General features: G+C 46.4%; 1 protein-coding gene across 1 annotated transcript; it reads left to right on the top strand.

Annotated features, from left to right (window-relative positions):
* Positions 1-685: 685 nt before the first annotated feature.
* Positions 686-21,169, top strand: LOC149434747 (uncharacterized). The gene is made up of 2 exons (XM_089663443.1): positions 686-806; positions 19,769-21,169. Exon 2 carries the CDS (start codon positions 20,073-20,075, stop codon positions 20,799-20,801), a length of 729 nt encoding a protein of 242 aa, XP_089519569.1. The 5' UTR covers positions 686-806; positions 19,769-20,072; the 3' UTR covers positions 20,802-21,169.
* Positions 21,170-22,729: the final 1,560 nt, after the last annotated feature.

Below are 22,729 nucleotides of genomic sequence, written 5' to 3'. Positions count from 1 at the left end.
TCCATCTTGTTGTATCATGAATGTAGTATGGAAGATGAGTCCTATGTACTAGGAATGGTCATTGGAAGGACAGAATAGGAGCCACATGATTGGCTGGCCAACCCCGTGACAGTATAGACTAGGGGGTGACATTGATTGAGATCTGCCCGCTGTGTGTATACAATCACCCGGCTAATGTCTAATATCAGGGGACAAAATGTGCCAGCATTCATATCAGACTAAGGGAAAATGGCCGCCGGAGGAGGGACAGGAGGGCTACAACAAAATGGAGGAGGGAGATCTAATCCACTGTAATGTAAAAACACAATATTAGACCAAGGGAAAATGGCTGCCAAATAAGGGACAGACAGGCTACAACATAATGGCGCCCAATTAGTCTGTTAAGGATTATAATGGTATATATAGGCAGCTGTACGTCCAACTCCAGAGGAAGTCACGTGATGTGATGTAACCTGTAGAGTGGGACAATGACGTCAAGGTGATAAATAAGATGTTTACGAGCCGCCATCATCTTTTGTTTTTCAGGTTTTTTCCCTGTTGTTTTATACTATTCTGCTTTTTCACCATCTAGTGTCTGCTCTCCATACTGCACCCTCTTTATAAATCAGTCTGGAGTCACTTCCTGTCTGGAGTCTTTTCCTGTTTGTGTCACTTCCTGTCTGGAGTCACTTCCTGTCCCTGGAACACTTTCTTCCTCTCAGCCATTTTAGATCTGCTTCGAGAAGGTCCAACAGAATCGGTCTCCATCCTGAACACACGGCCACCATAGGGCCAGCATGGGATCTTCTCCATGTCAGAGCACACGGGTAAGTCAGGTGGATCTCCTATTCCTGGTCCCGCCTCCTGTCCCTGCTATAGACGGACCAATCATCTGTGACCGAACCTTCCTTCTCGTCATCGATGATCTGGGTGTATTATTATTATTTATTCCAGGTACTTATATAGCGCCGTCAGTTTTCATCTATATTGTACATTCCCATCAGTCCCCGCCCCCGAGGAGCGTACAATCTAAGGGCCCTAACTCACATTCATACATACACATACAAGGGACAACTTAGACCGGAGACAATTCACCTCCCAGCATGTCTTTGTAGTGTAGGAGGAAACCGGAGTACCCGGAGGAAATCAACACAGCCACACGGAGAACATGCAAACTCCAGGCAGGTGGTGCCATGGTTGGGATTTGAACCAACAACCCGAGTACTGCCAGGTGGAAGTGCTAACCACTCAGCCACTGTGCTGCCCCGTGCTGTATATATCTCAGCATCTACTTCTCAGTGTTGGTTTCCTCCTCATTGCCGGCCATTAAATGGGCCTCAGAATGGCTCCAATATTCCCTCCTAGGAAGGACATTCAGGCCGATCTCCCACCATGTTCCTCTGATGTGTCCGAGACAGAATAACATGAGAGACACCAGGAGAACCCGCTGGGACCTGACACTCCGAGAACCAGAGTTATGGTGGAGTATAGACCCTTCCTGAGATACTCCTCCCTGGGAACGGTCATACCTCCGTACTCCTCTCCTGTACATACCCATCACTGTCATACCTCCGTACTCCTCTCCTGTACATACCCATCACTGTCATACCACCGTACTCCTCTCCTGTACGTACCCATCACTGTCATACCTCCGTACTCCTCTCCTGTACATACCCATCACTGTCATACCTCCGTACTCCTCTCCTGTACATACCCATCACTGTCATACCTCCGTACTCCTCTCCTGTACATACCCATCACTGTCATACCTCCGTACTCCTCTCCTGTACATACCCATCACTGTCATACCTCCGTACTCCTCTCCTGTACATACCCATCACTGTCATACCTCCGTACTCCTCTCCTGTACATACCGATCACTGTCATACCTCCACACTCCTCTCCTGTACATACCCATCACTGTCATACCTCCACACTCCTCTCCTGTACATACCCATCACTGTCATACCTCCGTACTCCTCTCCTGTACATACCGATCACTGTCATACCTCCACACTCCTCTCCTGTACATACCCATCACTGTCATACCTCCGTACTCCTCTCCTGTACATACCGATCACTGTCATACCTCCACATTCCTCTCCTGTACATACCCATCACTGTCATACCTCCACACTCCTCTCCTGTACATACCCATCACTGTCATACCTCCGTACTTCTCTCCTGTACGTACCCATCACTGTCATACCTCCGTACTTCTCTCCTGTACGTACCCATCACTGTCATACCTCCGTACTCCTCTCCTGTACGTACCGATCACTGTCATACCTCCGTACTCCTCTCCTGTACGTACCGATCACTGTCATACCTCCGTACTCCTCTCCTGTACGTACCGATCACTGTCATACCTCCGTACTCCTCTCCTGTACATACCGATCACTGTCATACCTCCGTACTCCTCTCCTGTACATACCGATCACTGTCATACCTCCGTACTCCTCTCCTGTACATACCGATCACTGTCATACCTCCGTACTCCTCTCCTGTACATACCGATCACTGTCATATCTCCGTACTCCTCTCCTGTACATACCGATCACTGTCATACCCCCACACTCCTCTCCTGTACATACCCATCACTGTCATACCTCCACACTCCTCTCCTGTACATACCCATCACTGTCATACCTCCACACTCCTCTCCTGTACATACCGATCACTGTCATACCTCCACACTCCTCTCCTGTACATACCGATCACTGTCATACCCCCCGCACTCCTCTCCTGTACATACCGATCACTGTCATACCTCCGTACTCCTCTCCTGTACATATTACCCACCATCGTATCATCTGCAACTCCTCTCTTACATTTACTTCCTGCAGTTATGCTCTTCTTCTTAAATTGGGGAATAACTCGATGACTTACATACTTTTCAGACCTTGTGAAATATTCTTGGCTGTTTTGAAAATAATACACTTTAATTTGTATTTCATGATAAATCCTGCCTCATCTCTGCCTCTCTACCTGCAGCCTAACAATGAGGTGTGCATGCAGCCACTGATCTATTTCTGGCTTTTGTCTCTCAGACATTCTAATGTTCATTTCTCCAAACGTCCTCCAGGACAGCCTTCCTGAGACAGAGCTCCTCCCTCTGGGACAGGAAACACGTAAGCACAGTACTATAAAAGGCGGACCACCAGGCCTCCCTCCTGTGTTTTTAGTGTTTCCTCTGCAAGGATGGGTGCAGTCATCAAGGAACTGATTGTCTGGAAGTCCTGGGCCCTAGAGGTTGCTGGTGGCTCCTGGTCTGGCTTACTTCCTCCTGCCCGACGCGATCCCTTCAGGGGAAGTGGGGCTGCTCTCCTGATGTCCTTCCATGCCTCAGTGGATGATAACCATCATCGGGGGTGTCCTGAGGGGTCCAGGACCTTTGAGATGCCTGTCGTTGTCCTTCCCAAGGGGGGGGGGGGGCTCCAGCATCCGATGCACAATGGGGCAGAGTGACTGCCAAGCAGGCGTGCAAGTACCCGCAACTTCTGGGTGCTGTTCAGGAACCGGAAGTTACGGCTGTGGTGACATCATTGACAGGCGCCGGAGACTCGTGGTTCCAGTCTCCATATTAGCACTGCAGCCAGTCTGGAGTACAGACCCAGCAGAGCCTTTGGCTCCACACCAAGAGGAATGGATGGAAGGCGCTGGCACTTCTCAGGCAGACCCTGGTCCTTCAAGCACTGGCTCCTCTAAGTTAAGCTTGGGGACTCTGATCCCTCTTGCTGACCCTGGTGGGCACACTACCTTTTCTTGCTCCCCCAGCACAGTGGTTTTGTATGAGGGGCCCTGGGCTGATTATTTTCTGTATTGTGTCTTTTCTTGCTCATTGTATGTTAAAGTCCAGGACAAGGTGCAGAGTCAGACCCCCAAGAAGAAGTGTGCAGTTTGTGCAGCTAAATTGGGTTCAGCTTGGGAAAAACCCTTATGCTGCAATTGTGTGGCTAGCCTAATTAAGGATAAGTCATTTACAGCCTGCCATAAAGTGCTCACCTCCATTAAGGATGACATGTTGTCTACATTTCAACCCTTTTATTGTTATTATTATTATTATACAGTATTTATAAAGCGCCAACAGTTCGCTCAGTGCTGTACATTACAATGGGAGACAATACATGAGACAGTACAATAACAATACAATGTGATACACGAGGGGTTCGAGGGCCCTGCTCCTTGGAGCTTTCAATCTAGGAGGGAGGGGATAGTAGTATGGGAGGAAAAGCTGTGGGTTGGAGTGGTAGGAGGAGTGGAGGAGATCGGCAGTTAGCAGAGGGTGGGGTAGGCTTCCCTGAAGAGGTGGGTTTTTAGGGTGCGCCTAAAGGAGAGGAGAGTGGGTGATAGTCTGATGGATTGGGGTAGGGAGTTCCAGAGGATGGGTGATGCCCTGGAGAAGTCCTGGAGGCGAGCATGGGAGGAGGAGATCAGGGAACTAGAGAGAAGGAGGTCTTGTGAGGAGCGAAACATATCTTTTGGGTGGTAGATGGATATTAGGTTGGTGATGTAGTTTTGGGCAGAGCTATTGACAGGTTTGTATGTCAGTGTTAGCATTTTGAATTTGATCCGTTGAGCAATCGGAAGCCAGTGGAGGGATTGGCAGAGGGGGGTGGCGGAGATGGATCGGTTGGAAAGGTGGATGAGTCTGGCTGCCGTATTCAGGATCGACTGAAGTGGGGATAGCCTGTTAAGAGGCAGGCCAGTGAGGAGGGAGTTGCAGTAGTCGAGTCGTGATATGATGAGGGAGTGGATGAGCTGTTTAGTGGTTTCTGGGGTTAGGAACGTGCGGATTTTGGCGATGTTGCGGAGGTGGAACCTGCATGAGTTTGTTAGCAATTGGACTTGGGGCTGGAAGGATAGATTGGAGTCTAGTATGACACCAAGTACTCTGGCCTGCGGGGCGGGCCTGATAGTGGCATTGTTGGACGTGATGGAGAAGTCAGTTGGGGGGGTGGTGTTCGGGCTGGGGGGAAGAATAGGAGCTCGGTTTTGGAGAGGTTCAGTTTAAGGAAGTGGAGTGACATCCAATCTGATAAGTTGTTCAGTAGGCTGGTGATTCGGGCGGAGACTGAAGGGGTGAGGCGAGGGGTCGAGAGATAGATTTGCGTGTCGTCGGCATAGAGGTGGTAGTTGAAGCCGTGTGAGTGTATCAGTTGGCCAAGGGAGGAGGTGTAGATGGAGAAGAGGGGGGGAGGTGGTAGTGTATCCTTTAGATCCATATTGGAAAAATGCAGTCGCCACTGGGTCCTTGGACCCAATCGGTGGGTTTGTCGTTAGCAGATGCATTAAGAGGGAAGGAGGACCCGGAGGAGGATGCTAGGTCTCTTGCTTCCTCACGGTTAGATTAAGGCTCATAAGAGGAGGACGGTGAAGTTTGCTCCTCCAGAGGTTCCAGGAACAAATTGCCCCTGGAAGATGTGGACGACCTCCTTAAAGTTATCTACAAAACCTTAGAAATCGAGGAGGAGGACGTTTGCCTATCTAAGCATGACCTCATGTATCAAGGTTTGTATGCTAGAAAGACTAGTGTCTTTCCAGTCCATAGTTCCCTGGTTGATACCATTAGGCAGGAATAGGAAAGCCCTGAGAGGAAACCCTTTTTCTCAAGTAATCTTAAATGGAGGTTTCCTTTTTAGGATAACAGGTCCCAGCAATGGAACAAGGTTCAGAAATTAGACACCCCCTTATCTAAAGTCTCTAAAAGGACAGACTTAGCATTTGAAGATATGGTGGCTCTGAAAGACCCTATGGATAAGTGGGATGAAGTCTTACAACGCAGGGCCTGGGATTCCACTTCCATCAGCCTTAGGCCAGCTTTATCGGCTACCTGTGTCACCAGAAATCTGGAATGCTGGCTTACACAGTTAGTCGCATCTCTCGGCAGGGACCTCCAGGCAGCAAATCCTGAAATAATTTCCTTTGCTGTTTAAAGCAGTTGGTTTCCTTGTGGATGCCTCGGCCAAATCAGTTAAGCTAGCGGCTTGAACCTCTGCCCTAGTGAATTCAGCTAAAAGGGCATTTTGGTTAAAAACCTGGGCAGGGAACTCAGCATTCAAACTGCACCTTTGTGCCTAACCCTTTATTGCCGATAATCTTTTTTGGTCCAGGTCTCGAGGAGACTCTGGAATGTACAGTCCATTAAAAGAGGACATTCCCAGTGATTATAAAAGGTTTTACTCTAGTAGGGTTTTTTGTCGAAAAACATGCCCAGCAGGCTAAGGAGGTTCAGCCTAAGAAACATTGGACAGGGCACAAGAATAGGGGAAGAGGAGGAATCTTATTCAATCCTCCTCAAGGCCCACCAAGTCTCATCTCAATGACTTAAACGTCCAAATGGAAAGAAGACTGGGGACCTTTCTCCCTCAGTAGGCTTCAATCTTCTTGAATCTGTACATCCTGGACTTGATCAAGTAGGGGTACAGGTTGGAGTTCAACTTCAATCCCCCTGCCAGATATCTGGTAACCCACCTTCCCAAGGATCGGGAAAGGGTGCAGGCCCTGCGTGTCCTAATTTGGGACCTAGTAGATCAGCAGGTCCTTACCAGAGTTCCCCGGGACGAGCAGGGCAGGGCATGTTATTCCCATGTGTTTGTAGTAAAAAACCCTCGGGCATGCGACCCTGAGAGCAGATTTATCATTATTAAAGGCACCCCCTCGGGTCGTGAACTCACGATCGCTAATGTCTATGCACCAAATTCTGCACAAGCATCCTTCTTTTCCCGTTTATTTCAAAATTCTTGATAGGTTTCTATTCCCTCATTTATTGGTGGGAGCTGATATTAATTTGGTAGCTAACCCCCTTTTAGACCAAAGCTCATTCTCACCATCCTCCCAGGCCTTCCCAAAATCCCTTACCAAAAAATTAGACACCCTTCAACTGGTAGACTCCTGGAGGGCACATAATGTAGGAGCTAGAGATTATTAATTTTACTCCCACCCACATGACTCTTATGCTAGACTAGATTATATCTATTGCTCCCCCATTCTGCTGGCTAACTCTAGGAAAGCTTGCATTCATTTAAGCCCCTGGTCGGATCATAATATTATCGCTCTGTCTATCACTTTTATAGGTCTAGCCCCTACTCCCTACTCCTGGAGACTTAACGACTCTATGCTTACGGATACTAACACCCGCCATGAAGTAGTTACTTCCATTCAAGAATACTTTCAGTCAAACACAACTCCTGATATCTCCCCGGCCATCTTGTGGGTAGCCCATAAGGCGGTCCTGCGAGGCCACCTTATTTCTATGGCTTCTTCTAGAAATAGAGAGCGTTGGAAACAAATTCAGAAACTTACCCGAGAATTAGAATCACATTATAGGGCTCATGATGGCAATCCATCTCTCCGTAACAAAACCATGATATCGCAAAAGCGTCTAGAACTGAATACTTTACTTTCCCAGAAAACTGAAAAAGCTCTACGCTGGTCGAAGGCCTCCTTTTTATTACATAGTAATTCAGCGTCTACTATGTTCACACAGAAATTAAACCATTCAATACGACCCCCACATATCTACAAGTTACGTACTAAATCCGGCAGTATCTCCTCTCTTCCTCGTGAAGTCCTGGGTATTTTTGAAAAATTTTATTCCACCCTATTAGCTCCCCCGCAACCAACTTCTGCTTCCTCAAATGGCTCATGGCTTGATTCTATACCCCCCCCCCCCCTGCTCTCTCACCCTCTCAGATATCCTCTCTCAATGCCCCATGCACTTTGAAGGAAATATCCTGTGTGATTAGCGCACTCAGAACTTCCACAGCACCGGCCCTGATGGGTTCACGGCCAGTTATTATAAACATTTTGCTCCTACATTGGCTCCCTCTTTGATGTCATTATTCAATGATGTTTTGCAGGGCGGTAGGTTTCCTGAGGAGATACTGTTGGCTAACCTGTCTCTATTACCTAAACCCCTGAAAGACCATCATTTACCTCAAAACTATAGACCAATCTCAGTGATGAACAATGATCTGAAAATATTTAGCCGCATTCTGGCAGATCGGTTGGCCCCTATTATCTCCTCTTTGGTCTCACCGGACCAATCGGGATTTATCCCAGGCAGACTTATCACGGACAATATTCCTCTCACATTAGATGTTATTCAGGACACCAATTTGCATTCTAAAGAAGTTTTGTTGCTGAGCCGGGACATTAACAAGGCCTTTGATGGTGTCCTCTGGCCATACTTGTTTTCATTACTGCAGAAGATGGGCTTTAGTGATGAATTTCTGTCTGGTGTACATGCTTTGTATGACTCCCCCCAAAACAAGAATAAGACGTCCAGGCTGCAATTCTGTATTTTGTACACTAGGCGGAGGTACCCGTCAGGGTTGTCCTCTTTCGCCCTTATTATTGGCGCTTGTTTTGGAACCCTTGGCAATTGCAATAATCACACTCAGACATTTCTGGTTCCCCATTATTGGTTCACATTTCACAATTTGTATGTATGCAGATGATGTTATGCTTTTCCTTACTAAACTGTTGGTGTCATTGCCTGACTTCTGCTCATTATTGAATGACTTTGTAACAGTATCAGGTCTTACTGTAAATGTTACTAAATCAGTAGTTCTGCCTATTAATGTTCCTGATTCCCTGGGTGCATCTCTCCGCAATTCTTTTCCATTTCGTTGGGCCACAGATCAGATTTCATACCTAGGTATAAACCTCACCCCCAGATACTCAAAATTATTTGCTGCTAATTGGCCACCATGTGTGTCACGCCTCTCACCTCTATTGAAGATCTGGCATGGATCCCCTATCTCATTCTTGGCAGAGTCACGGCAGTAACAATGAATGTCTTCCCTAAATTACTTTATTTAGATCACTCCCAATCCCTGTCTCATAAACGTTCTTAGATCGCTTTCAACGGATTATTAATCATTTTATTTGGCATAACAAACGCCCTCGTTTTACTTCATCGGTCCTCTACCGGTCACAATGGGTGGGAGGCCTAGGTCTTCCCAATTTCTGGCTTTACTACCTGTCAGCCCGTTTCGCACAGCTATCACAATGGGCGACTATTACTTCCCAGGTCCCATGGATCAGATTTGAATCTCAGTCTATTCATCCGTTCTATTTACCAGGTGTATTATGGTCCAAAATTCCCCCCCCCCCCTCGTTATTGCTCTATAATTCCATTGTTGCCCAATCATTGATGTTTTGGTCCCGTTATAAACTTAAATTGAATCTTGTCTCCTCTGTCTCACCAGGTTCATCATTGTTTGGTGACTCAAATTTTATTGCAGCATTCTCATCTTCACAGGTATTCCGTTGGTGGTATGATAGGTCCTTTATTAGGTCATCTGACTTTCAGAAAGGAGGATCTTGTATCACTTTTGAGATGCTACGCATACTTTTTGATATTCCGCTTCGTGAATATTATCATTATTGACAGATTAGACATTTTTTTAATTCACATTTTGCTCTTACACCTTCATCTCCGATTTCATTTTTTGAACGTATTAGCCATGACTCTCCTAGGGGCAGGGGTCTTATTTCAGATTTGTATCGCCAATTTCTGGTTACTTTCTTTCCCTCACCCCCTCTTTATAGACAGAAATGGGAGGCTGATAGTGATGTCACTTTTTCTGATGAGGATTGGGATTCCATGGTGGGTAATGTGTTTAAGAGCTCTAGATCTTTCTGTCCATGAGACGGCCCTCAAAGTAATAACCAGATGGTATCATACCCCATCTAGACTACACGCCATGTATCCAGGGACGTCCCACCTTTGTTTCCGGGGCTGTGGTCTTGCTAGTACTCTAGTGCATATATTTTGGGCCTTCCCAAGCCTCTCATTGGTGTGGCACAAAATTTCTGAAGTTGCCTCTGCAGTGGCAGGTGCTCCGGTGCATCTGTCTATGCAGTCCTGCCTACTGGGAGCCCCTATCTCGGGAGTTCAGACTGAGGTTATGAGGCTAATCCATAGCATTTGTATATCCACCCTATGGGCTATTGCCCTACATTGGAAATCCCTCACAGTACCATTGACCACAGTTCTGCAGAGTTGATGCGGTGATGCTCATGGAGAGAATTCATTATACTCTATTGGATAAGATGCATTTATTTGACAGAAAATGGGAACTTTGGAGAACTCACAGGCATTTACTAGATCAATAAGGACCATTTATGCTTTGATTGATTGAGTTACTTTGTTGGTCGTTTTAAAACTCTGCCTACCTCTCTACCTATATTGCTCATGTACTTCATTTCTTTTCTCTTTTTTTTCTTTTCTCTTTTTCCCTTTATTCTACATAATTTCACCTTTGAAATGAATACTGCAGTTGTTCCTTGTTTCTCTTGTATATTCTATTTGAAGCTGTAATGCCATTGAACTCTATTTCTTAAAAAATAAAAACGTTTGTAACCAAAAAAATATATATTTAGTATAATTCTACAATTTTTGCAACTAACAGCTCAATGCTGTTAGCTAAACCTCCTACCAATAGCTGGACAACAAAATAACAAACGGATCACCCTTTCATCCAGCTGTGGTCTAATGCTGTTTAATGCCCATGATACCCAGCCAAGCATAGCCTCTTTGAACAATGCATACACTTACCAACTGCTTATATCTGCAGGCTGACATCTTATTCCCAATAGTCTATCCTTGGCCTGACTCCTCTATACAACAGATGTTTAATATCCTGTTTTTGGCCTCTGTGGCTTCTGAAGATGTTCACTGCTCCCCCACATTTTCCTTAGTAGCCTAAGTTGGGCCTGCCCAGGACTGTTTTTTTCCATCCATTTCTATCCCAGTGACATAGACAGATGGACAACCTACCTGTTTTCACATCATGGCCTTTTGGCCTCCTGACCTGTTTTGTCAGACATTTCTCTCTTTACTAACCTTGCTTCCCCCACTTCTCTCCTCTTTCTTTCTCTTTTTCCTGTCCCAGGAGTGATGATGTCACCATGATGCGACACCTACAATCAGCTTTGCATCTGTCCTTTATCATGGCTCCAATAAATATACTTACCCTGAATGTTCGGGGAATAAAAAAATTAAGGCCTTCAAATCCTTTGCCTCTGCCAAAGCACATGGGGTGTCCCTGCAGGAGACTCATTTTACTGCCAGCCATATGCCGAAATATCTCAGCTCTTCCTACCCACAGGTTTATATGGCTTCTGCCGCAACTAAACACACAGGTGTTCTCAAAGCTTTCCACTGCTCTACTCCCTTTACACCCAAGGCAGGGATCTGGGACCCAGAGAGCCTTAAATTTTCTAATGGGTCACCTTGACTCAGAGGTCACTATAGCTTCATACTATGCCCCAATTGCAGTCCTAACTCCCATTTGCTACAAGTAATAGATTCGCTATGTGGCAATTCCAGCCAGCTAGTTTATCCCTTTTTAGACAAATCCCCCATAACCTCTTATCCATCCACATCCTCCTTCCAGCAACAACTCCAACAACGCTCTCTCATAGACACATGGCAAGAAGCTAACCCAGCTAGAAGACACTATACATACTACTCATATCCACATAAAACTTTCTCCCACATTGACCATATATTTCTGACTAGAGGTATGTCCCCAGCCCTCCTATCCTGAACCATCATACCTTACCCCTGGACTGGTCACAAAGCTGTCCTCTTCACCCTCTCCTCCTTAGTACCCCAACAAACTAGCACTACATGGAGTCTAAATGGCCCACCCATCCCACAGACTGGACATTGAACTAGCCATCAAAGAATACCTGACACATAACACAACTGATGACCTCTCTCTCCTGACCTTTTGGGAAGCCCATAAGTCTGTAATTAGAGGAGCCTGTATCAGCCAAGCCTCACATCTCAAGAAAGGACAGCGAGCAATCCATCACCGCTTAGAAACCTCATTTCATCAGGCCAACAAAGCCTTCCAATCAGACCCCTCACCTTCTCATAGATTGTCCTGGACAAGACCAGGCTAGAAATAGATTTTTTCTTGACAGAATCAGACGAAAAAGTTCTACACCAATCCAGGCATGAACATTAAATGAACGCAAACAAACCTGACACTTTTCTAGCCCTGGGACTGCGAACCTCAGACCACACACAGACTTGTCCATTTAAAGATTACAAAAACTTCACACACCAGCCATCCTAATAAAATATTACAGGTCTTCCACAAACATCTAGACCGGCTCCTATGATGAATCGCAGGCCACTGGACTTTTCTCAAGCCTATCTCTACCAACACTCTCAGCTTCTCAATGTTCTTCCCTGGAAACACCTATTACAGAACTTGAGGTCCCGAACTCCATCAAGTCCCTAAAGTCTAATAAGCGGCCTGGCCCAGACAGCTTACAGCCCTATATTCCAAAATATTTACTAACCTCCTTCCACCTTTATTGGTTAATGCATTTAATGCCTTACTCAAAGGTTATTCTTTCTGCTCAGACTCCCTAACAGCAGTCATTTCTATGCTACCTGAACCCCAATCAGATCACACCACATGGCTTCATTACACACCAATCTCCCTTCTTAACTTGGATGTTAAAATCCTATCTGCATGGCTGAACTCCATCATAGGCACCTTGATACACAAGGATCAGATGGATTTTAACCCCCCTCTGCCAAGCCGAGACCACAGAGTGATTTTGCTAGAACATGCAGCTTGCATACGCCGCATACCCGGCTGTTTCCTTTCCTTAGACATAAAAAAAGCCTTTGACTCCAATGGATATCACCCCTTTACACCTCTCCAAGGGCTTACTTGAGATATGTGGGTTACAAGTCAGACTTTTTTTCCATACAAAGGGGAATGAGGCAAGGCTGCCCCTCCCCCCCCCCTCCTTTTCTAGCGAATGAACCTTTAGCACAGCTGATAAGAACTAACACAAATATTAAAGGATTAGAACTTGGCGGTCATCATCATAAGTTATGCTTTTTCTCTGATGACAATCTCCTCTTCATGTCTTCTCCTTTGATCTCAGTACCCAACCTTCTCCAATGCCTGGACCAATTTGCAGCGATTTCAGACCTGGTTGTGAATCCCAAAAAGTCTACAGCTCTTAATATCTCTCTACCCTCCTTAACTGTGTCACATCTACAACATCCTCCACCCTTCTCTTGGTCCAGTCAATATATTCCTGATTTAGGACTGTAACAGAAGTGTAGGCAGAACAGAACACACGAAGAAGATGGGGAACACACAAAACTTTATTGAACTCTGAAAGACAATCAGAACAGTTCATGGCACTCTGCGACATTCGGCTCGTAGGGACACCCACAGTAAGTGGGCTCACGGGGACTCAACGGGACACTAGCTGTGGAGTCTGGCCTAGCACAGCTCCCACCCAGCTTTCTAGGGTCATCGGTGCGCACAACAGTGACCGTTCAGGACATGGGGAAGGTCGGTGCGCACAACAGGGACCGTTCAGGACACGGAGGGGGTCGGTGCGCAGAACGGACAGTTCATGACATGGGTAGTCTGTGCACGCAACAGGGACAGTTCAGGACACGGGTAGTCTGTGCACGCAACAGGGACAGTTCAGGACACGGGTAGTCTGTGCACGCAACAGGGACAGTTCAGGACACGGGTAGTCTGTGCGCGCAACAGGGACAGTTCAGGACTCGGGTAGTCTGTGCGCACAACAGGGACACTTCAGGACACAGTCTGTGCGCACAACAGGGACAGTTCAGGACACGGGGGAGGTCGGTGCGCACAACAGGGACAGTTTAGATCACGGGTAGTCTGTGCGCACACCAAGGGCAGTTCATGGTTTCAAGGGACACTCTCGGTAGGCGACTTGCAGACGCTCAGCAGCAGGCAGCTCTCAGGGAGGTAGGCGACTTGCGGACGCTCAACAGCAGGCAGCTTCCAGGGACCCTCCGCAATGGACAGCGGCCCTCACAGTGGCCAGCTTCTCAAGGGACAGCAGCGATCGTCAGTCTAGCGATCAGCAGCAGGAGCCCTCACAGCGGCCAGCTCCTCCAGTGGCTTAGCGATCAGCAACAATGGCCCTCGCAGCGGCCAGGAACAGCAGCGGGGGTAGCATGGCTGCGGAGTCTGACCTTAGAACAGGGGGGCTCATGCAGAGCACTCAGCGGGGATGCCTGCGGAGGCCCGGTCCCCACCCTGACCTCCCACGACAGCAGTGGCGGCGGGCCAAGGGAGAGCGGCCAGACGGCATTAGGAGGAAGGGAGAGAGAGCAAGCCTGGTCTCACGCTGGCATTTTTAAAAGCCGCGCACAACCTTTCCTCGTTGCAATGGCCGGCTCAGCGCCGCATTGCCGGGGTAACGAGGCATGCCCCCCTCACTCCAGCCACGCGCAAGGAGCGCGGCTTTTGTCTCTGGCGGGGTGCCGAGCGCGGGAAGCCCTGCACCTGCCGGGGGCACACAGAGACCTCCCAGCGGCCCCCCGCTGGGATTTCCTGGTGAGGGGGGTCTCCTCCCCTCATCCTGCTTCACAGCTGTGTGCGGCGAGTGGAAAGAGAGTGAACCGGGCGCATGTGACACTGATTCCCAGAGAGGGGGGAGAGGTGAGGGAAGCTGCAGTGATGGAGAAGAGCAAGCTTGGCACACCGTGACAAGGATCCAAGCTGATGGCAGACCTCAATATTCTATATTCTGCTAACTACCCTCCTATGTTAACACACCTTACTAATCTTATGACATCCTGGTCCAAACTACCCCTCTCATGGATGGGTTGTATCATGATTGTAAAAAATTACAATTCTGCCCAAAATATTATACCTTTATTGGGTCCTACCCATATATATATATATAATGTCACAATATAGGTGCTGCCAGGGTTCCCAAATTCCCTTAGCACATTGAAATTTAATTAATAAAGCTCAGCTCCCTTTTTCAGTAGTTGTTTCCCCTGTCAGGATGACCTTCCCCTCCCTGCTGCCTCTCGTCCTGCCGCGGGTCTTTGAAGCTCCTCTCACCTCCGCCACTATCTTCTCCCCATCCTGCGAGGCCTTAGGGGAAAAGAGAGTGAGGTTCACACCTCTCTGCGGAGAGGTTCTGGACCTCGGTGTCAGAATGACGCCACACGGTCCCGTCATCCACACTGCATGCATGGGGAGTTCCTGCGCTTGCGGATGCCACCGGACAAAGGCCTTGATCACGAGAGCACGACCCGTGTCCAGGGGGCGTGCCTCGTTGCCGAGCAACAAGGCTCACCGCCCACCACTGCCAGGACGACCGGGAAGTGACCTGCATCGGTTTAAGAGACTGATGCCGGGCTCTTCCTGGTCATTCATTTCGCTGCCAAGCCACCGAGGGATCCCAGATGAGGCGGGACCATCGTGGCCACTCTGCATTGACCCCCCAAGGATAAGGGGAGCCTCTACAAGCTGCCGCTCTGCACTCCCCAAAGCTAAGGGGGAGAACCACACCAGCTGCCCATCACAAGCCCCAGAGAAGGGGGAAACCTCCGCAAGCTGCCACTCTGCAAGCCCCAAGGATAAGGGGGAGAACCACACAAGTTGCCCACTGCAAGCCCCAAGCTAAGGGGGAGAACCGCACCAGCTGCCCACCGCAAACCCCAGAGAAGGGGGAGACCTCCACAAGCTGTCACTCTGCAAGCCCCAAGCTAAAGGGGAGAACTACACCAGCTGCCCTCTGCAGGCATCTAGGACTCGGGGGGATTATTACCACGGACTATGCCACACATACTCCGCTTTCAGGGCAAGTACCTGATGTCATACTACCTTGCTCCCCTGTGGACCTGGGCACCTCTGTCAGATCTGTGAGTGTATGCTCCCCTGTTTTCCCTGAACTGTTCTTGTACTCCCTCTCCTCCTCCCTGTTTGGTTTACAAACAGCTGTAGAGACTTTAACTTTGCCCCTGGGGCTGGACTACAATTATTTTGGGCCCTCTCCTTGCTATTTCCCATACTGAGCACTGCCACCCCCCTTGCAATCTCCCATTGAGTGCACATCTTGCTCAACTCCCTAAATATCACACAGTAAAAGTGACCCCCTCCTATGGGTCACTATAGAGTCAGTAGATTGTAACCCCTCATGAGTTGCCAATTTACTATGGCTACACCCAAGAGACCGTTGCTCACTCCAACACCCAATTACTCAACACTACCCATCTATCTGGGACAGTCTAAAGTTCTGATACACCTTTCAGTCACCCCATAACCCACTCATGGCATACCTCCTCCATCCAGGCTTTTATCCGGCATGGATGCCTCCATCTTCTTTTCATGCTTGTCCTAGAGCTAGTCTAGTTCAACACCAGACTCCTTTATACCCTTCCAAACCCTATGTGACTCCAACAAAATCTCTACATCTGAAATGTTTAGATATCTTCAGATCAAACACTTGTATTGCTCTCACTTACACATGAACACCTCTCTCCTAGACATGACTAGGTTTGGACACATATGTAAATGTGACCCCCATGCCAGACTTTTGATTTCCACCTTATATGCACAGTTACCAGCTCCACCACCTTACACTTCCTTACCATATACATCCAAGTGGGAATGGGATTTAAATCTTCATTTGAAAGCGATTGGGCAGACATATGGTCTGCTGCAAAATCCTCCTCCCAAAATATAGTTGCTATGGAGACTAACCACAGCACTCTCATGCACTGGTACCTGGTCCCTGCCCGGATCCCTAAATCCATCCCTAATCCCTGACTTGTTTTCGTGGCTGCTCTAAAGCAGGTATCCACATTTGGTGGACCTGCCCAGTTGTTCAAATGTATTGGTGCAAAATATTTCATATGCCTACAGTTCTTTATGAAGAAGTTACAGTATATATATATCCATCCGGCCACTGCCTCATTTAATAACAAGCCCCAAGAAGTATACCTTATGATGTGGCTCCAAGCTATGGATGGAAGGAAAGGGATCACCCCACCGGCAAGTGAGAAGAGGGGAGCATGAGTCAGAGCGATTCCAGTGTCAGCCAATACAAGTAAGGGGATGGATGCAGTGTGACCAAGCCCTAGTGGGCGGGGTGAAATGCATCAGAGGGCATGGCTAGAATGGCAGCTGAGGCCTTTCCTCAACACTGGACTGGGGTCGGTTGACCAGCATCCATTCCTTTACTTGCATAAGGCTCAAGAAGTGACACACTGGCAATTTAAACTACTCCTGTAGGTCACCACCACGGCTTAGCAAACCATAGCGAAGGCCTGGAAATCCCCCCACCTCAATATCACTGAAACTAAGAATAGTGTCACTCGAGCCACGATACATGTCAAATTAGAAGCCGTCCTATTAGACAGAGTGCATAAAAATGAACAACTATGGCAACCAAAGGGTTGACCATTTCCTACCCTCAAACTCTGATGAAACCTTACTCTCTTTGTAGTCCTGAGTCCATTAGGTAACCCACTACTCAGTTGCTACTCTATACAGGCACACACCCTTCCCCCCTGGGGACCTCCTCTCCCCCCCCCCTTATCTGTACCCCTTTCTTCACTACTCTTGCTCTTATCTCTCCATTGCTCTCTTCCTTTTCACCTTTCCTCTCATTAGCTCTTTATCCCTTATGGGGTTTTCCCAATTGGGGGAACCTACACTATCAGTTTGAATTTTCAGTGAGGCGGACAGGTCACCCACTCGTCTGCCATTGGTATCTGCATACAGGTTGAAGTACTAAATCTATACTCCCACTGTGACATGCAAAAGTTGTTTCATCAGAAAAGAGGATTTGGACCACTGAGCAACAGACCAGGTCTGTTTTTCTTTAGTCCAGGTAAAACACTTCTGATGTTTTGTTGTTCAGGAGTGGCTTGACAAGAGGAATACGACATTTGAAGTTCATGTCCAGGATCCGTCTGTGTGGTAGCTCTTGATGCACTGACTCCAGCCTCAGTCCACTCCTTGTGAAAGTCCCCAACACTTTTGTATGGCCTATTCCTGACAATCCTCTCCAGGCTGCGGTCATCCCTGCTGCTTGTGCACCTTTTTCTTCCACACTTTTCCCTTCCACATAACTTTCTATTAATGTGCTTTGATACAGCACTTTGGGAACATCCAACTTCTTCTGCAATTACCTTTTGAGGCTTTCCCTCCTTATGGAGGGTGTCAATGATGGTGTCAGGACAGCAGTCTTTCATATGATTGTGATTCCTACTGAACCAGACTGAGAGACCATTTAAAGGCTCAGGAACCCTTTGCAGGTGTTATAGCTTAATTAGCTAATTAGAGTGGGACACTTTGAGCCGAGAATATTCCACCTTTTCACAATATTCTCATTTTCTGAGATTGTGGATTTGGGGTTTTCATGAGCTCTAAGCCATAATCATCACAATGATGACAAATCACGGCTTGAACTATCTTGCTTTACATGTAATGAGTCTCATATATTAGTTTCACCTTTTAAGTTGCATTACTGAAATGGACTTTTGCACGTTATTCTAATTTTTCGAGTTTCAACTGTATACTCCACAATTCTCCCATGTGGACACCTCGTAAGTGGTTCTCCAGTATAGACTCCCAGTTTGGAGAACTCATTTAAAAGAAGCCGTCAGCTAGAATCAAACTCACTACTCTACAGTATGGTGAAGACCAAGGAGGCCTAGCAATACCAAATGTTAGACTTTATTTTATAGCTGCCCAACTTCAGCATCTTACCAGGTGGGACTTAGTAGACATATTAGATCCCATCCATCGATTGCTACTTCCATCAGATACAGATTTCACATCACTCTCACACTTGTTAATGGGCTTCAGATGGCACCAGTGGGAAAGGCATGATCTCTCATATATTTATTCCAGTCTTTTGACTCTTGCCGAAGAATTATAGAAAGAAATGGGAAACAGAGAAAATAAGAGAGAGTGGTGGGAGGTGATTGTGACCTCCATACCTCTCATCTCTCTGTCCTCTTCACAGAAATTCAGTCATTTCTTTTGCGTAGAGCTTTCAGGACTCCAGCTCAATTGTTCAGCTAGGACAGGAGGGATTTCCCCTTATGACCCCAATTGTAGCGGTGATGTCGGGGATTTGATACATGTTTTGGAGATGTCCAAAATTATTCAAAAAGTGGAACGATATGACCAGTATTGTAATGTTGGTGTTCAATATTCCTCGGGTGTGCCTCTTGGTCTCAATAGAGGAGGAATTATTTACACCTCCTCCTATTACAAGTCATATAGCAATAGTGAGGCTGCTTGACCATAAAAAATATCCCGATCTTGGCTATCATCTCAAACTCCCAGCAGACAACAGTGGATTGAGCAGGTGATCTCCACACTAACATGTGAAAAATGAACTCTCCAACATTGTAATTCCCCCAGGAGATGTATGTCTGGCAGAACTGGCTGGATACTCCTTGCTCACTCCTAGTTAATTCTTCATAGGCTTTTAAAATCTTATCTCTTTTAGCCCCATAGAAGGAGAACGGCCAGTTGTATCCTACTGAATGGTGACTACATTGGAGACCCATACTTGGGGTATGATCCTGTAGACACAGGCCTCATTGATCGGTGTCAGCTATCTATGTATGTACTGGGGGAGTTACTTGCCGTGTACAGCTGAATTGTTCTAGGTTGTTTGTTCTTTTCTCTGTTCATTTGTTTATAAAAGGTAAAAGTGACACCATAGACAAAGCAAGTTATTGTTCTGTATGATCTGTAACAGTGCCACAACCGCCTATACATGAGAATGTATGACTCCATTGTCTGGGCTGAATGTTGGGAATACTGTGCGCACTTATAAACTTTCTAAATAAAATCTATTTGATTAAAAAATACTGTAGATAATGCTGTACATATTCTTTCTATTCATAAGATATGTTTAGTAATGAACATTAAAAATAGAAAGTAACTTTATGTAGCCCTTTATATAGAATTCTATCTTTTTTCTTTCTCTACAGGTAGATTGATGAATCAGGTTTGTGGGACATTTTGGTCTTCATGAATACAGCTGAGTCACATGGAAAATAAAACACATGGGTGTCTTAATTGACTGAAAGTCTTTATTGCAGCTCACTGGAGGATTCACACGGGATACAAGTCATATCTGTGTTCTAAAAGTCATGGTTTGGATCCTCTTCCACATTGATCCAGCAGGAGAAAAGTAATTTCAGTGTTCTGGAAGTGACAATGGCTTTACAATAAAGTCCAACCCAAGTATACATAAAAGGAGTCATTTCAAACTACTTGTTTGTAGATTTTACAATGGAGAGAAAATATATCACACACCAGAAGGCTTGCAAGGGAGAGAAGTCATATCATTGTTCTGAATGTGGCAAAACATTTACAAGTGAGAGAGACCTTATAGTACACCAAAGATTTCACAATGGAGTGAAGTCATATCAGTGTTCTGAATGTGATAAAGCTTTTACAGTGAAGTCACATCTTATCAGACACCAGAGGATTCACACTGGAGAGAAGTCATATCAGTGTTCTGAATGTGATAAAGCTTTTACTCAGAAGTCAGATCTTATCACACACCAGATGATTCACACTGGAGAGAAGCCATATCAGTGTTCTGAATGTGATAAAGCTTTTACACGGAAGTCACATCTTATCACACACCAGAGGGGTCACACTGGAGAGAAGCCATATCAGTGTTCTGAATGTGATAAAGCTTTCACTCAAAAGTCAGATCTTATCACACACCAGATAATTCACACTGGAGAGAAGCCATATCAGTGTTCGGAATGTGATAAAGCTTTTACAGTGAAGTCACATCTTATCACACACCAGAGGATTCACACTGGAGAGAAGCCATATCAGTGTTCTGAATGTGATAAAGCTTTTACAGGAAAGTCAGATCTTATCAAACACCAGAGGATTCACACTGGAGAGAAGTCATATCAGTGTTCTGAATGTGATAAAGCTTTTACACAAAAGTCACATCTTATCAGACACCAGAGGATTCACACTGGAGAGAAGCCATTTTAATGCTCTCAATGTGACAAAACTTTTACAGTTAATGCCGGTCTAATCTATCACCGGAGGATTCACAAATTTCTGCATAGATTAAATTCTGGAAAAAAGGAATATTAAAGAAGTTTCAGGTATCACAAGTTAGTTTCACATCCCCAATGTCATCCCACAAGCTAGAGAAGGGAGAAGATAAAATGTTACTTTAAAAGAAACAAACTAAAATCTGAGCAAACTGGAATGTAATGATCGGATGAACTGAGTTTAGTGCTTATGTCCATCAATACACAACTAGAAGGGATTTGAATATTTTATCTTTTGACAATCTTTTTAAGATAAGCATCAATAACTGAACAGCTTCCCTTATGATTCTCATTCTTTATCTTTTTTTATGGAGCTTTGACTGAACATGCAATGCATTTTCATGATTCACCAACTGAGTTGTGTTTCCAAGCATTTTCTTCATTTCTGGATCCTGAGGTAATACATGACCAGCACTGCCTCAGTACCAGAGACTAGGATGGGGTCTATTGTCATCTTACCAAGTCTCTGAAGCCTCAGTGGGAGAGTCCATTCCAGGTTCTTCTGACTATTGATACATCATCAGCCAGGCTTGAGGTCTCCAGCTATGCCTATTTTGTCCACTCCTCCCATTACATGTTCCATCTACTCTCCCATTATCAATGCCTTCTTACCATATTTCATCTCCTCATTATTATTATACAGGATTTATCTGGCGCCAACAATTTGCTCAGCGCTTTCAATATAATGGGAGACATTACAGTTCAATACAAGAGGGATAGGAGGGCCCTGCTCCTTAGAGATTACAATCTAGGAGGGAAGGGCTAGTGGTACAAAAGGTAGTAACTGTGGGGGATGGACTGGTAGGAAGAATATAAGATTCCATTATTAGCTGAGGGCAGGATAGGCTTCCCTGAAGAGATAAGTTTTCAGAGATTGCCTAAAAGTGAGCAGAGTAGGCAGTAGTCTGATAAATTTGGGTAGAGCGTTCCAGAGGATGAGGGAAGCTCTGGAGATGAGCACGGGAGGAGACAAGGGAGCTAGAGAGCAGGAGGTCGTGCGAGGAGTGGAGAGTACAGTTTGGGTGATATTTGGAGACAAGATTGGTGATGTAATTTGAGGCGGAGTTATAAATGGCTTTATATGTTATTGTTAATGTTTTGAATTTTATCCATTGAGCAATGGGAAGCCAGTGAAGGGATTGGCAGAGAGGGGTGGAGGACACTGAGCGGAGGTCAGTGGAGGGATTGGCAGAGGGGGGTTGAGGACACTGAGTGGAGGCCAGTGGAGGGATTGGCAGAGGGGGACAGAGGACACTGAATGGAGGCCAGTGGAGGGATTGGCAGAGGGGGGTGGAGGACACTGAATGCACTCCAATGGAGGGATTGGCAGAGAGGGGTGGCTGATACAGAATGGTTAGTAAGGTGGATGAATCTGGCAGCAGCATTCATGATAGACTGAAGAGGGGATAGCCTGCAATGAGGTCGGACAATGAGGAGGGAGTTACAATAGTCAAGGCGAGATATAACAAGGGACTGAATAAGTTGCTTAGTGGTTTCCAAGGTTAAAAACGGCCGTATCTTGGAGATGTTGCGGAGGTGAAGTCTACAAGATTTGGACAGTGATTGGATTTGGGACTGAAAGGACAGATGGGAGTCTAGGATTACACCTAGAACCCTGGCATGAGGGGAGGGACTGATGATTGTGTTATTGATCTTGATGGAGAAGTCAGTGGAGGTGGCACGGGCTGGAGGGAATACTAAGAGCTCAGTTTTGGAAAGATTGAGTTTGAGGAAGTGGAGTGACATCCATGCCGATATGTCGCTTAGTAGGGTAGTAACGCGAGAGGAGACTAAAGGGGTGATGTGAGGAGGAGACTGAAGGGGTGAGGTGAGGGGTAGAAAGATAGATTTGTGTGTCATCAG

The sequence above is a fragment of the Staurois parvus genome, unplaced genomic scaffold (genome assembly GCF_062004578.1).
Source record: "Staurois parvus isolate SC_StPar_1 unplaced genomic scaffold, SC_StPar_1.0 ptg001688l, whole genome shotgun sequence".
NCBI lineage: Eukaryota > Metazoa > Chordata > Amphibia > Anura > Ranidae > Staurois > Staurois parvus.
The sequence above is the reverse complement of the archived record's forward strand: the minus strand, read 5'-3'. Positions and strand labels throughout refer to the sequence as shown.